The 12,106-nt window shown below is 55.2% G+C and overlaps 1 protein-coding gene across 7 annotated transcripts in view; it reads right to left on the bottom strand.

Moving 5' to 3' along the window:
- Window positions 1-675: 675 nt before the first annotated feature.
- GRIK5 (glutamate ionotropic receptor kainate type subunit 5) overlaps window positions 676-12,106 on the bottom strand; it is a 58,093-nt gene continuing 46,662 nt past the window's right edge. For all 7 annotated transcript variants that reach the window (XM_042919322.1, XM_042919323.1, XM_042919321.1 and 4 more), the window contains 5 exons: window positions 8,631-8,796; window positions 7,112-7,337; window positions 5,193-5,321; window positions 4,977-5,098; window positions 676-1,673 (listed from right to left, as the gene is read on the bottom strand). In XM_042919322.1, coding sequence (XP_042775256.1) covers window positions 1,245-1,673; window positions 4,977-5,098; window positions 5,193-5,321; window positions 7,112-7,337; window positions 8,631-8,796 — 1,072 coding nt within the window. In that variant the 3' untranslated portion in view covers window positions 676-1,244. The remainder of the gene's footprint in view (window positions 1,674-4,976; window positions 5,099-5,192; window positions 5,322-7,111; window positions 7,338-8,630; window positions 8,797-12,106) is intronic.

A 12,106-nucleotide genomic window follows, 5' to 3' on the forward strand; every position in this document is an offset into this window, starting at 1 on the left:
CTCTCGCTGTGTGACCTTCACTCGTCCTTTCTCAGCTGCAGTTTCCAGTGGAAACCTCCAGCGGGGCGGGGGAAGGCGGAGACAGAAAGCAGACCCACCCCTCTCCCCCGCTCAACCAGTCCTTCAGCCACCCCCAGTCTACTGGGATTTCTCACTTCCTCTCCTGGGGACTGGGGAGGTACATTTTCAGCCGAAACACAGGGTCAGAGTCACAGACATGTGGAGATGGCCCCACGGACGTATGTACACACACAGGCACACAATTAACAAGTTACCAAATCACCCTGGCCCAAGCACACACCTGCCACTTGCGTGGCCACCCCAGGCAGGGTCACACTGAGCAGTTCACTCACCCTCCCCTTCCCCCAACCCCATCTGGTTTCTGTCTTTCTGTGTCTCCGTTCCCTGGTGTCTCCTCCTCTCCAGATCCCTGCATCTCTCTCCATCTGTCTCAGGGTCTCTGTCGCAGCCTCCTTCTGTCCTGAGAGAAGGTCAGTGGAGAGGGGCCAGCTGCCAGGACCTGGGCTAACCTGCTGGCTGAGGGCAGGGCCCAAGGGTGGAGAGAGTCCAGGAGTGACCATCCAGTGTGTGGTTCTCAGCAGACTCCCTGGGGAGCCCGAGCCTTTAATGCCCTCATACCTCCAGGAAATGAGACCCAGGTATCCCCAGTTTTTGGGGTTTTGTTCTTTTTTTATTCCAACAGGGACTGGGGTGTGGCAGGGGGAGGGACAGGGGCCCAACTGACCTCCTCCCTGGGGGGTGTCTCATAGAAATTCCGAGGTTTCTCCCCAAAAAAAAGAGAGAAAGAGAAGAGTTGAGGGGCGCCAGGGGACACCCATATGCCCAGAGGCCCTCCCGTCCTCCAGAAGTGGGGAGGGCTGTGTCAAGTCTTGGGGAGCCTGAGCAGTCCCAGGATGGGGCTCTCCTCGCGGACTGCTTTCCGCTTCCGGAACGGCCCCGCAGTCCCCGGCCCCCGGAGTCCTCGATTCCTGCGCTCCTCCTATCCGCAGGGGGGGGTGGGGGGGTGGGCGCAGTGCGGGGTCCGCGGCACCCTCTGGCAAGTCCACTAGGGGGCGCAGGAAGGCTCCGGAGCCGGGCCTCGGACGACACCGTGAGCCGAAGGCAAAATCGCGGCGTCCGGAGCACCGGGGCACAAGTCCCGTCCCTCGCCCGCTGGGGAAGCGGGGGCGGCCCGGGCTCCGTCCCTGCGGTCAGTCCCGCCGCCAGCCCGGCTCCGCCCGTGGTCACTCGTGTTCGGCCAGCTCGCGGGGGCCTGCGGGGCCTGGCCGCGGCCGGGGCGGGCTGGTGGCTTCGGCGGGGGCGCCTAGGCCACGCGGGGGCGCGCCGGCCCCGGACGCCCGCAGCGCCTGGATGCGCCGACACTCCTGGCAGACGCGCACGTGGGTGCAGGGCGTAGGGGCGGGGGGCCGGGCCCCGCCGGGCGGCCCCGGGTCGTCCAGGAGGCGCTGGGGGCCCCCGTGCGCGCCGCCCGCATCCCCGCCCGCGCCGGCCGAGTAGAGCTTGCCGTTGCTGAGGCGCATCTCGCGGACCGCGCGCAGCGACAGCAGGGCCCGGCTCGCGCCGCCTGGGCGCCGGCGCCGGCGGGAACGCGACGTCTTGCGGCAGGACACCGCGTGCCGCAGCTCCTGCAGCATCTCCTGGCACACCGACACCTGTGGGCGGCGCAGGGCGGGGCGCGGTGGTCACGGTCCGTCGCTCGCTCTCCTCGCCGCCGCCCCCTCGCCTGGCTTCTGCGTCCTCTTTCCCTTCTCTGCCTCGGCCCCCACCCCCCCCCCACCCCCCCCCCCGCGCCGCCGGGCTCCACTCCTCCCCTCCCCTCCCCTCTTAGCCTCCACTTTTCGCGCTTTTCGCGTGCTCTGTCTCACCTCTCAGCCTCTCTCTCTTCTCCCGTCCTCGGGTTTCTCCCTGAGCCTGCCCTCGCCTCCTATCCAAGCCCCTGTCTTTCCCTTTCTTGTCATTCCAAAGTCTCCGACTCCCTCCGGCTTGTTTTCCATCTTCTGCCTCTAACTCATGCTACCAACTATGGCAAGACCTATTTACTGAGCGCCTGCTGTGTGCAGGGACCAAAACAGGAAGTCCCTGCCCTCGTGGAGGTTGTATTCCAGCGTGCAGAGACAAAACTAACAAAAATGTAAATGCAGGGAGTATGTTAGCCCGTGATGAGTGCTGGGGAGAATAAAATTGGCAAGAGGTGGGGACCGATACTGCATCTGGAGTAGGATATTAGGGAAGATGCACCAGGAAGACCTTCAGTAAGACTGCAAGGCTGTGCAGGACAAAGGTGCCAAAAGGGAACCGGGTGGTTTGTGGGAGGAACCACAAGCAGGGGCAGGGTTGCTGGAGTGAGGTTCCCAGGGGAGAGAGAAGGCAAGGTCGAAGAGCAATGGGGCCCACAGGCCACTGTAAGGGTCTGGCTTTTATTCTGAGTCAGGTGGGAGGCACTGGGGACCCTTAAGTAGAGGACTGCTGTACACAGGATCTCCCTGGTGCTGTGCTGAGAACAGACGGAGGAGGCCAAGGGCGAGCTGAGTGGTAGTGGCCAAGGAGGTGAGAAGGGGCTGGATTCTGGGTGTATTTTGAAGGTGGAGCCGAGAGGACTGGCTGAGAGATCCAAGGGAGGCATGAGACAGAGGGGAGAGCCAAGGGTAATCACATCTTGGTCTGAGCAAGGAGAATGACAACGTTGCCTGGTGCGTGGGCAGGAGCTCTGCCTTGGCCATGTGATGTTAAGTGGGTTACCTGTCAGACATCCATGGGAAGATCAGAGTTCACAGACCCTGGGTCCAGGGAGAAGTCCCTGTGAGGGATCCTCACTGGGGGTTATGGCAGGCGGCTCCCTAGAGTCCTGCCCTCCAGTGTTCCCACCCTGTGTGGTCCCCTCTGCCTTTATATCAGGGCTGCTGTGTGACCAACAGAATACGGCTGGTGGCTTCTGCTGGGTTGGCCCTTGGATCACTTGCTCTGGGGCAAGCCAGCCCAGCCGCCACGGCGTGAAGACACCCAAGGAGCCCTACGGAGAGGTCCCTGTGGGAGGGACTGAGGTCTCCTGTCAGCTGCCATTGAGTGTGTATGTTCCCCATGTTCTTTATTCTATCCTAGGATGTTTTGACACAGAGAAAACCTTGCTGGTCAGGGAGAGAGGGGCCTTTCCACAGCTAGATTCTTAGGGATAGCAGAGGGCTGAGAGCCCACCTTTCATATGCAAACCAACCGATCCCAGTTTGTACCCCCACCCTCCAGCTTAAGCTGACTCTCACACCAGGCTGCCCTAAATCACCCAGGATCAGGTACACACAGCTACAGACCACCCTCTAGCCCTGAGCCCACCGACATTATCCACACTAGCCAGTTCTAAGCTGTTTTGCCTGCCCGGTGCCCCGGCGCCGTCTGTGGCCTAGGCTTTCAGCTCTGGTTCCTGACCAAAACCTGGTGCTTCCCCTGTGGCCCTACGTGGGTGGCATCACCCCCTCCTGGAAAATGTAATAAAAATCTTCTTTCGGTGGCATTGGCCTCTCTGTGTCATCACTTAGTCACCTCCATAAATCAAAATCCTGCAAGTACATTTGGAGACAATACGCCACCTTGGAAGTGGACCCTCTGGGTCCAGGCAAGCCTTCAGCCAACATCATGACCATGACCTCACCAGAGACCTTGGCAGCCAGAACCACCCGGCTAAGCTGCTCTGTAAACTGATGTAAGTTTGCTGTTTTGAGCTGCTGAATCTTAGGAATGTTACGTGGTAATAGACAGCTAGTAAAGGTCATCAGTATAGCGGTGGTCTTACAAACCATTTGGCTGGATGGGGTCACCAAGGGGTGGAGGAAGACACAGAAGAGTCCAGGACGGAGCCCTAGAACCCCTCAACAAAGGACGGGCCACAGAGGAAGGAGAAAGGGGGGGGCGTAAGCATGAAGAGAGGGTTTTGAGGCGAGAGCTCAGCTGTGCCAAAGCCCATCACTACCTCACATATGACGAGGCCTGAGACCTGGGCTGGATTTGGGCCTGGGTCACTGGTGACAAGCAGCTTCAGTGGGGATGTGGATGGGAGTGTGTCGGAGACTAGATGCAGCACAGGAACTGACGCAGCAGAAAGACACTCTTTCAAGGTTCTACGGTTAGGGGAGGAGGGGGCGTGGTGGCCAGGAAGGGAAGCGGGGTCAAGAGAAATTTCTGGAAGATGGGAAAGATGATAGTACGTCTGTATCCTGACAGCCTTGATCCAACAGAGAGGAGGAAACTGATGGTGGGCGGAGGGAGCAAAGAACCGCTGAGGGATGTCCTTGGGGGGCGAGAGAGGAGATGGGGGCACAGGGGAGGGTGCCTCAGCTGGAATTATGGGTATTCCCTCGGAGTAACCGACAGGGCAAGTGGAGAAAGACAGGTGCCTGGATGGGGAGAGGTCTGTATGCTCTCCTCTAACTCCTCCGCTTTTCTCAGGGAAGTGGAAGTAAGGTCAACAGCCAAGGTGAGGAGGGGGAGGGGGCTGGGGCCTGGAGAGGCGGAGGTGGACCCGTGAGGGAGCGAAGGGGCACGAGTGGAAATGGAGGAGTGTCACTGGGCAGCACCGGCCCCGTGGAGCTGGGACCAGCCAGCAAGCCGGCTGTCTTCCAGCCGCACCCGCTGCCTTTATGTCACTTCTCAGTTCTCCTTGCTTTACCTCCTGCCCCTCCCCACTCCTTCTCCCCAGCCCTTCTTTCACCTGCATCCTCACCTCTGTCCATACCCGCTTTCCCTCTGGCTTTCCTCACGCCCGGCTTCCCTCTCCCTTCTGTCCATATGCACCTCTCCTCGGACCCCCTTTGCCCCTGGGGGGCTCTCGGATCCTCTCTGCGCCCTGCTCCTGGCCCCTCACTGCTCCTAGACCCCCTCCAGGAAGGCTACCAATGCCACAGTCTCCATGCCCCTCCGCCCCTGACACCCCCCTTCTCCCCCACGCCCTCTGCCAGCCTCCTCACCTCTTCGGACTCTGCCGACCTCCGTGTGGACCATATGAATTCCATGACCGCCACGAAGACGGCAATGATGAGGCCACAGATGAGCACGACAAAAATGCCACCAATGTTCTCCATGCCCAGACCTGGGGGTTGAGGGGGAAGTCACAGGGTGGGGGCTGCGTGGGCACGGGGGCTTCAGAGGGCTTTGGGATGGGCGTGGGGTGTGGGGGAGCTGACCTTTAGCTCGATGATCCTCCTCCTTGGGGCACCGGCCCCCCTCCCACCACTTGCGCTTCAGGATCTCCAGCCGGTTGTTCTCCTGAAGCTGCAGGATGGCCAGGGTGATCTCATCCCGGAACGGGGAGCCTGCACCGGACGGACAAGGGGGTGGACTGGCCGTCGGGGCCCCGGAGCCCTGCCCACCCAACCCCCAACTGCCCCCTCACCACGACCCTTCCTCCTGCCTCCACCGCATCCCTGGGGCTCTTCCCCCTCTACCTGCGAGTCTGACCACTGCTTGCCACCTCCGCGGCCACCACCCTGGGCTGGGCCCCCACTAGGCCTCATGTCACATTTGTCACCGTCCCCTCCCTGCCGTGCCCCTCACCTCCCCCCACCAGCCAGAGGGACAACTTCAGAAACAGTCATAGAGCTCGCCTCTCTCGTGCTCAAAATTCTCCAATGGCTTCCCGACGCAGAGAGCACCAGGTCCTTCCCTCGGCCTCGAGATCTGGGGTCCACTGGCCCCGCCACCTGAGGCTCCTGCTGCCCCCGAGGCTCTCTGTGCCAGCCACACCGGCCTCCCGGCTGTGCCTCGAGTCCTCCAGGCACAGTCCCACCTCAGGATCTCTGCCTGGAACGTTCCTTCCCTCCTGTCACTCAGGCCTCTGCTCGCATGGTGCCTCCTCAAGGGGTCTTCTCCAATGACCTTCACTTAAAATGGCACCAAGCACCCCCTCCCTGTCAGTCCCTTCCCTTACTTCACCTCAGAGCAGTTATCACCACCTGACATCACTTTATAAAGCTGCGTGTTTATTGTGTCCTTGCCGTCTGCGCCCCTGGTCGAAGGCAAGAGGCTGGGGGCTTCGCGGCCCCCTGCTGTGGTCTTCCAGCACAGTGCGTGCCACACACAGTAGGGCATCAGGCAATCTGCTCAGTGAATGAATCTCCAGCCACCTCTCTCCTCCCTACCCTCGGATTCTCTCCTCAAACCATCCTTCCGTCCCAAACACCCCACACGTGTCCCGTCCTGTCATTTCCTCAGTCACCACACCTCTTCAGCATTTCCCAGGTGCCAGAAACTAGGGACATGGGTAGGTGGAGTCATTAGTATTCAGCAGCCCCTACGATGTGCCGGGTTTGTAGACCCTTGGTTAACGGACATTAATTCAAGTCCCTCATGATCCTGGTATTACCGGGTGTTACCACCCCCATTTTCTGGACCAGGCAGGTGACATTCCTGCCTAAGGTCATGCACGGAGTCGGGGGGGTGGTGTGGAGCTGGGATTTGAATCCAGGTCGGTGTGACTCCAGAGCCCGTCCCCCCGAAGCACCGGGCTACGTGCTTCCCTGGCACAGGGAAGCTGCTAAGACTGGAGGTCATTTGTTACGCAGTAATAGATAACTAACACAGTAGTCATCAGCAGATAGATGGATTTAAAGGTCAAAATGTCAAGATTTGGTGATAAAATTGCTGGGTTTCCAGCACTGATCCCTGAAAAAGCATGTCCAAGTCTCCCAGGCAGACCCATCCCTGCCCCCGTCCCTTCCATCATCTATATTCTGAGCACCTGCTCTGAGCTGGGCTGTGGGCTCTGTGCAGAGACTGTAAGGTACATAAACCCAGGTCTTCCCCCTCAAGGGCTCCTCGGGCCAAAGAGGAAGGGGGCAAGTGTCATGGCCTGCAAATACTGGGCTGTGCACAGTCACACGGGATTCTCCCAACAGCCATGGAGGGCTGGAACTGACTGCTGCCAGGCCCGTGTTTGCGCGTTGAGTGCAGAGGCTCAGAATGGCGGTGACATCCGCCCAAGGCCACGCACAACATAATCGGCCTGCCACAGGGAGGGCCTGGCCCAGTCCCGGGCCGGCTCACGTGGCTTGGTTTCGGATACCCAGGGCCCCCTCCACATTCCCCAGCCCCAAGGCTGCCATACCCAGTGGCATGCCGATGCCGTAGCCCTTGGTGTCGAGGAGGCCCCCGATCTGGGTGAGGTTGCAGTTGAGACGCCGGTGGTACTCGTTCATGGTGGACTCGAGCAGGAAGGCGTAGCGGGAGTTGAGAACACGCGCGATGCCTTCTTCCGTGCTCTTGACAAACACACTGGGCTGCTTCGACTGCATGTAGTTCCACATACGCTGGTACGTCTGGTACCGTGAGTTCTGGGAGGAGGGGGGGACGCGGGGAAGTCAGGTGAGGGTCTTTCCACCCCCTGCATTTCCCCTGAACCCTGTCCCCTGCCCTCCAGGAAGTCTCTCTCAACTGGAAAGAGTGAGGAGACCAGAGGAAGGCAGGAAGAGCCAAAGTCAGAGGAGAGGGACAAGACAGATTGCTCAAGGTCAGGTCCAAGCCATCTGCACACCCACCAGGCCAGCGAGGGCCCTGAGGACAGAAGGCTTGGGAAGAAGGAGCCATGGTCTATTCTTTAGCCCCTCTTCTCTCTTCCACCCCTGGGCCTGGCTCAGCCTGACACCCAGCCCTGTCTTCCGAGCGCTCCCAGGCCTTATGCACAGAAGCTCAACCGCAAATTTACCCAGGGCCCAGCCTGGGTCGAGGAGACCTGCAGCATGCCAAATAGGACCATTTACTTCCTTTAGGCCCTGCAGGAACCTTCTGGCGAACGCCCCACGCTGTCCCAGTTAGAGCCCCTAGGGAGAGGCCTGTGGAGGCCAAGCTGGGGATGACCACCCCCGTCACTACTCCTGACACACGCCTTCCTTCTCTGATCTGATGTTCAGACGCTGCTCTTCCTATGTGCCCCACAGGCCCCTCCCCAGGGCTCAGCCACCTCCCAAACCTACTTCTCTATTTTTCCCAGCTGCAAACTGGTCCCACGACCCACCAGCAAGACCTCCTCTCCTTCATGCTTCAACCAGTGGCCCCTGCCCAGCTCCAGCCTCCCTCAGACCATTAGTCTACCCCTGTTTGCCCCAGAGGGAACTTTCAGCTCTAAACAGGTCACCCCTGCCCAGTAACTGTTCCCACCTCCCCACTTACAGGTCCTAATCTCAGCCCTATCTTGGCATTTAGGGCCTCTACGGTCACTCAAGCCTCCTTGCCGGGCTTGCTTTCCTTTGATTCTTTCCCACCACCCCATAATACACAGGGACACACACCTTTCATCTTGAAGGGCCTTGCCTTCCTCTCTGCTGGCCCATTTTCCCAGGCCTGACCCTTCTAGCAGCCTCCATGACCCCATCTGGCCCATCTAGCACTGATACAACATTAGATCCCTTATCTGCCTCCCTTCTGTTCCCTGGGGCGAAAGTCCAGTTTCTCCAGCCAGACAGCAACACTCCCTGTGACCCCACAAGTGTGTCTTCTGCTTCTCAGCTTCCCTGACTGTCATGACAATCAATCCCCCTGACCCAGGAGGCCCTGCCCAGCCCCACCCTGGGCAGCTATGCACGATGGGGATACCAACACCAAGCCTGGGCAACTTCAAAGGCCCCCACCTGAAAGAAGGTCATGGTGGAGCCAGCATGGATGGTGCCATACTCAATGTTGGTCTGGTCTGCCAGGTCATCAGCTGACTCCACGGGCACCTCCATGCGCTGCACGGTGAGGAAGGCAGCCAGGTTGGCCGTGTAGGAAGAGATGATGATCAAGGTGAAGGCCCACCTGAGGGGGAGAAGGAGCGAGCTACAGTCTGGAGGCCCTCGCCCCCTGCCACCCTCCCACTGTGGCCATGCACCCTGTTGGTGGTGCCACTCTTAATGACCTCAGCATCTAGAAGGCTCAGTGACTGCTGACTAGTGGGAAGGCTGGAAGCACCGATTCTAGAGCCAGACTCCCTGGGTTTAATACTGCTTCCAGAGATTTCCACTTTCAGATCTAAGAGAATAAGATATCCTGAAAATACCCTCCCACCATCAACAACTAGAAAATTAGACAGAATATAGAAAACTATTTAAAGACGTAGGACAATAGGCATCACAGGACTGTAATCCCTGAGGAAAAAAAAGCAACGAAGTGAGACTTATCGTTGCCCAGGCTGTCTGGCTGAATTTAGTTTATAGAGTGAGGTGCCAGAAAGGGAAACCCAAACAGTCTGGCAATCTCATGAGTTGCAGAGGTGGAGACCAGAGAGGCCAAGGTGGCTAAAATTTGTGGGACAGGGAACCTAAGAAGAGGGAGCTGCACAGAGAGAAAGGATTCCAGAAATGTGCACAGAGTCCCCTTGAGTCTTTGGCTGAATATCAATCTGTGTACACATAGGGTGGAACTCTAAGGGGCCAGAGAAGAACCGCTTTCAAAGACAGAACAATTCCCAGGGTTTGCACAGGGCTGGGAACCTTTTGAGATCTCTCCAGCCTGAGGAGCGAGATCTGACCGAACAGATGAGACATTCAGTAGAGACCCCAAAGGACAACATATTACAAATAGAGTTAAGTCAGCCCTAGAATAAAGACTATGCCAGATCTCTAACAGCTTTAAAAAACAGGCCTGGAAAGGATCAAAATTATCCACAAGGAATTTAACTGCCCACCAGAGAACGTCCAAGACTCTTTAAAGTAATACATTCAACAATGTAAAACAATGTAAAATTCAAAATGTCTGTTATCCAATAAAAAATTACCAGATAGGGGTGCCTGGGTGGCTCAGTCGATTAAGCAACTGACTTCGGCTCAGGTCATGATCTCACGGTTTGTGAGCTCGAGCCCTGGATGGGGCTTTGTGCTGACAGCTCAGAGCCTGGAGTCTGCTTGGGATTCTGTGTCTCCCTCTCTCTCTGCCCCTCCCCCACTCACACTCTGTCTCTCTCAAAAATAAATAAACATAAACATGTCTTTGCTCCATGTGCATCCAAGTTTCCATCTAGCATTAGACGGAAGAACTTTTACATGAAGAACTTCCCATAACTTTTCCTTTGCTTTTAAAAAAGATTTCATTTTCATTTAAAAAATTTTTAAACATTTATTTATTTTTTGAGAGACAGAGACAGAGTGTGAGTGGGGGAGGGGCAGAGAGAGAAGGAGACACTGAATCCGAAGCAGGCTCCAGGCTCTGAGCTGTCAGCACAGAGCCCGACAGGGGCTCGAACTCACCAACTATGAGATCATGACCTGAGCCGAAGTGGAAGCTTAACTGACTGACCCATGCAGGCGCTCCAGAAAGATTTTATTTTTAAGTAATTTTCATACCCAACGTGGGGCTCGAACTCACGACCCAAGATCAAGAGGTGCACACTCTTCTGACTGAGCCATCCAGGCACCCCCGTCCCCAAAATAACATCTCTTGAAGTGCAGGCCTGCTGGCAATTAATTCTCCCAGCTTTTGTTTGTATGAAACATTTGTTAGTGGATCTTTGAAGGATCTTTTTGATGGATATAGAATACTAGATTGACAGGTTGTTTTTCCCTTTCAGCACATTTGTGCATTGTCTCCTGGCTTGCACACTCTCTGACAAGAAGTCTGTTGTCACTGTTATTTGATTCTTGCGTGTGTCGTCCGCCACCCCCCCCCCCCCCACCGCCTTCTGGCTGCATCAAGACTCTCTCTTTATCACGGGTTTTCAGCAGTTGATTATAATGCGCCTTGAAGTGCTTTGTGTGTATGTGTGTTTATCCTACGTGGGTTTTATAGAGTTTCTTAGATCTGCAAGTTTATAATTTTCATCAAATTTGAAAAAGTTTTCACCATTACTTCTTCAAATATTTTTTTTTTCCTGTTACTCCTTTTTTCTCCTCTCCTTATGGAACTTCAATCACTTATGTAAGACCACTTGCTATTTTATTCCTCAGGCCACTTAGACTTTGTGCCCATTGTCAGTCATTTTTTCCCACTGTGACTTCCATTTGGATTCTATTCTGTCTATCCTATTCTATTGCTGTCTTCCAATTCTCTTTTCTCTTCTGCTGCAGTGTCTGATCTGTATAAACCATTCCAGTAAAATTTCCCATTCAAATGTTGTATATTTCATCTCTACAAGTTCCACTTGCTCCTTTTTTATATTTCTCTCTGCATTGCACTCAGGTTTTTCTTTATATCCTTGAGCATTCTGAATATATCTATAACAGCTCTTTAATACCCTCATCTGCTAGTTCCATCATTCTGCCAATTCTGGGTCTGTTTCAAATGAGTGACTTCTCTCTCACAGTTTCCTGTACCTTTGTATATCTGGTATTTTTTTTTTATTTAAAAAATTTTAAATGTTTATTTACTTTTGAGAGAGAAAGAGACAGACTGTGAGCAGGGGAGAGGCGGAGAGAGAGGGAGACACAGAATCCAAAGCAGGCTCCAGGCTCTGAGCTGTCAGCACAGAACCTGACATGGGGATCAAGTCCATGAACCATGAGATCATGACCTGAGCCTAAGTCAGACGCTTAACTGACTGAACCACCCAGGCACCCCCTCTTTATTTTTTTTAAAGATTTTATTTTTAAGTAATCTTTACACCCAATGTGGGGCTCAAACTCACAAACCCAGAATCAAGACTTGCAAGTTCCAGGGGTGCCCAGGTAGCTCAGTTAGGTCTCCGACTTCAACTCAGGTCATGATCTCGCAGTTTGTGAGTTTGAGCCCTGTATCGGGCTCTGTGCTGACAGCTCAGAGCCTGGAGCCTGCTTTGGATTCTGTGTCTCCCTCTCTCTCTGCCCCAGTCCTGCTCATGCTCTGTCTCCCTGTGTCTCTCAAAAATGAATAAAAGTTAACAATTTTTTAAATAAATAAATAAACATAAAAAAAAGACATTTACTGTTTAAGCAAATACACACACATACACTCCTAATATTTTATGGGGCTCGTAAGACAAGTAGAAATAATCTATATGACAAGAGTAGCTCAAAGGATAGGAGGAGAGATGGGAGCATACTGTCATAAGGATCTCCATCTTATGTGAAGTCGTACAATGTTACTTGAAAGTATTTTGTAATCAATTAAAGATGCATATCGTAAACCCAAAGCAGCTACTAAGAAAAATTTAAAAAGA

The sequence above is a fragment of the Panthera leo genome, chromosome E2, assembly GCF_018350215.1.
Source record: "Panthera leo isolate Ple1 chromosome E2, P.leo_Ple1_pat1.1, whole genome shotgun sequence".
NCBI classification, from domain to species: Eukaryota; Metazoa; Chordata; class Mammalia; order Carnivora; family Felidae; genus Panthera; species Panthera leo.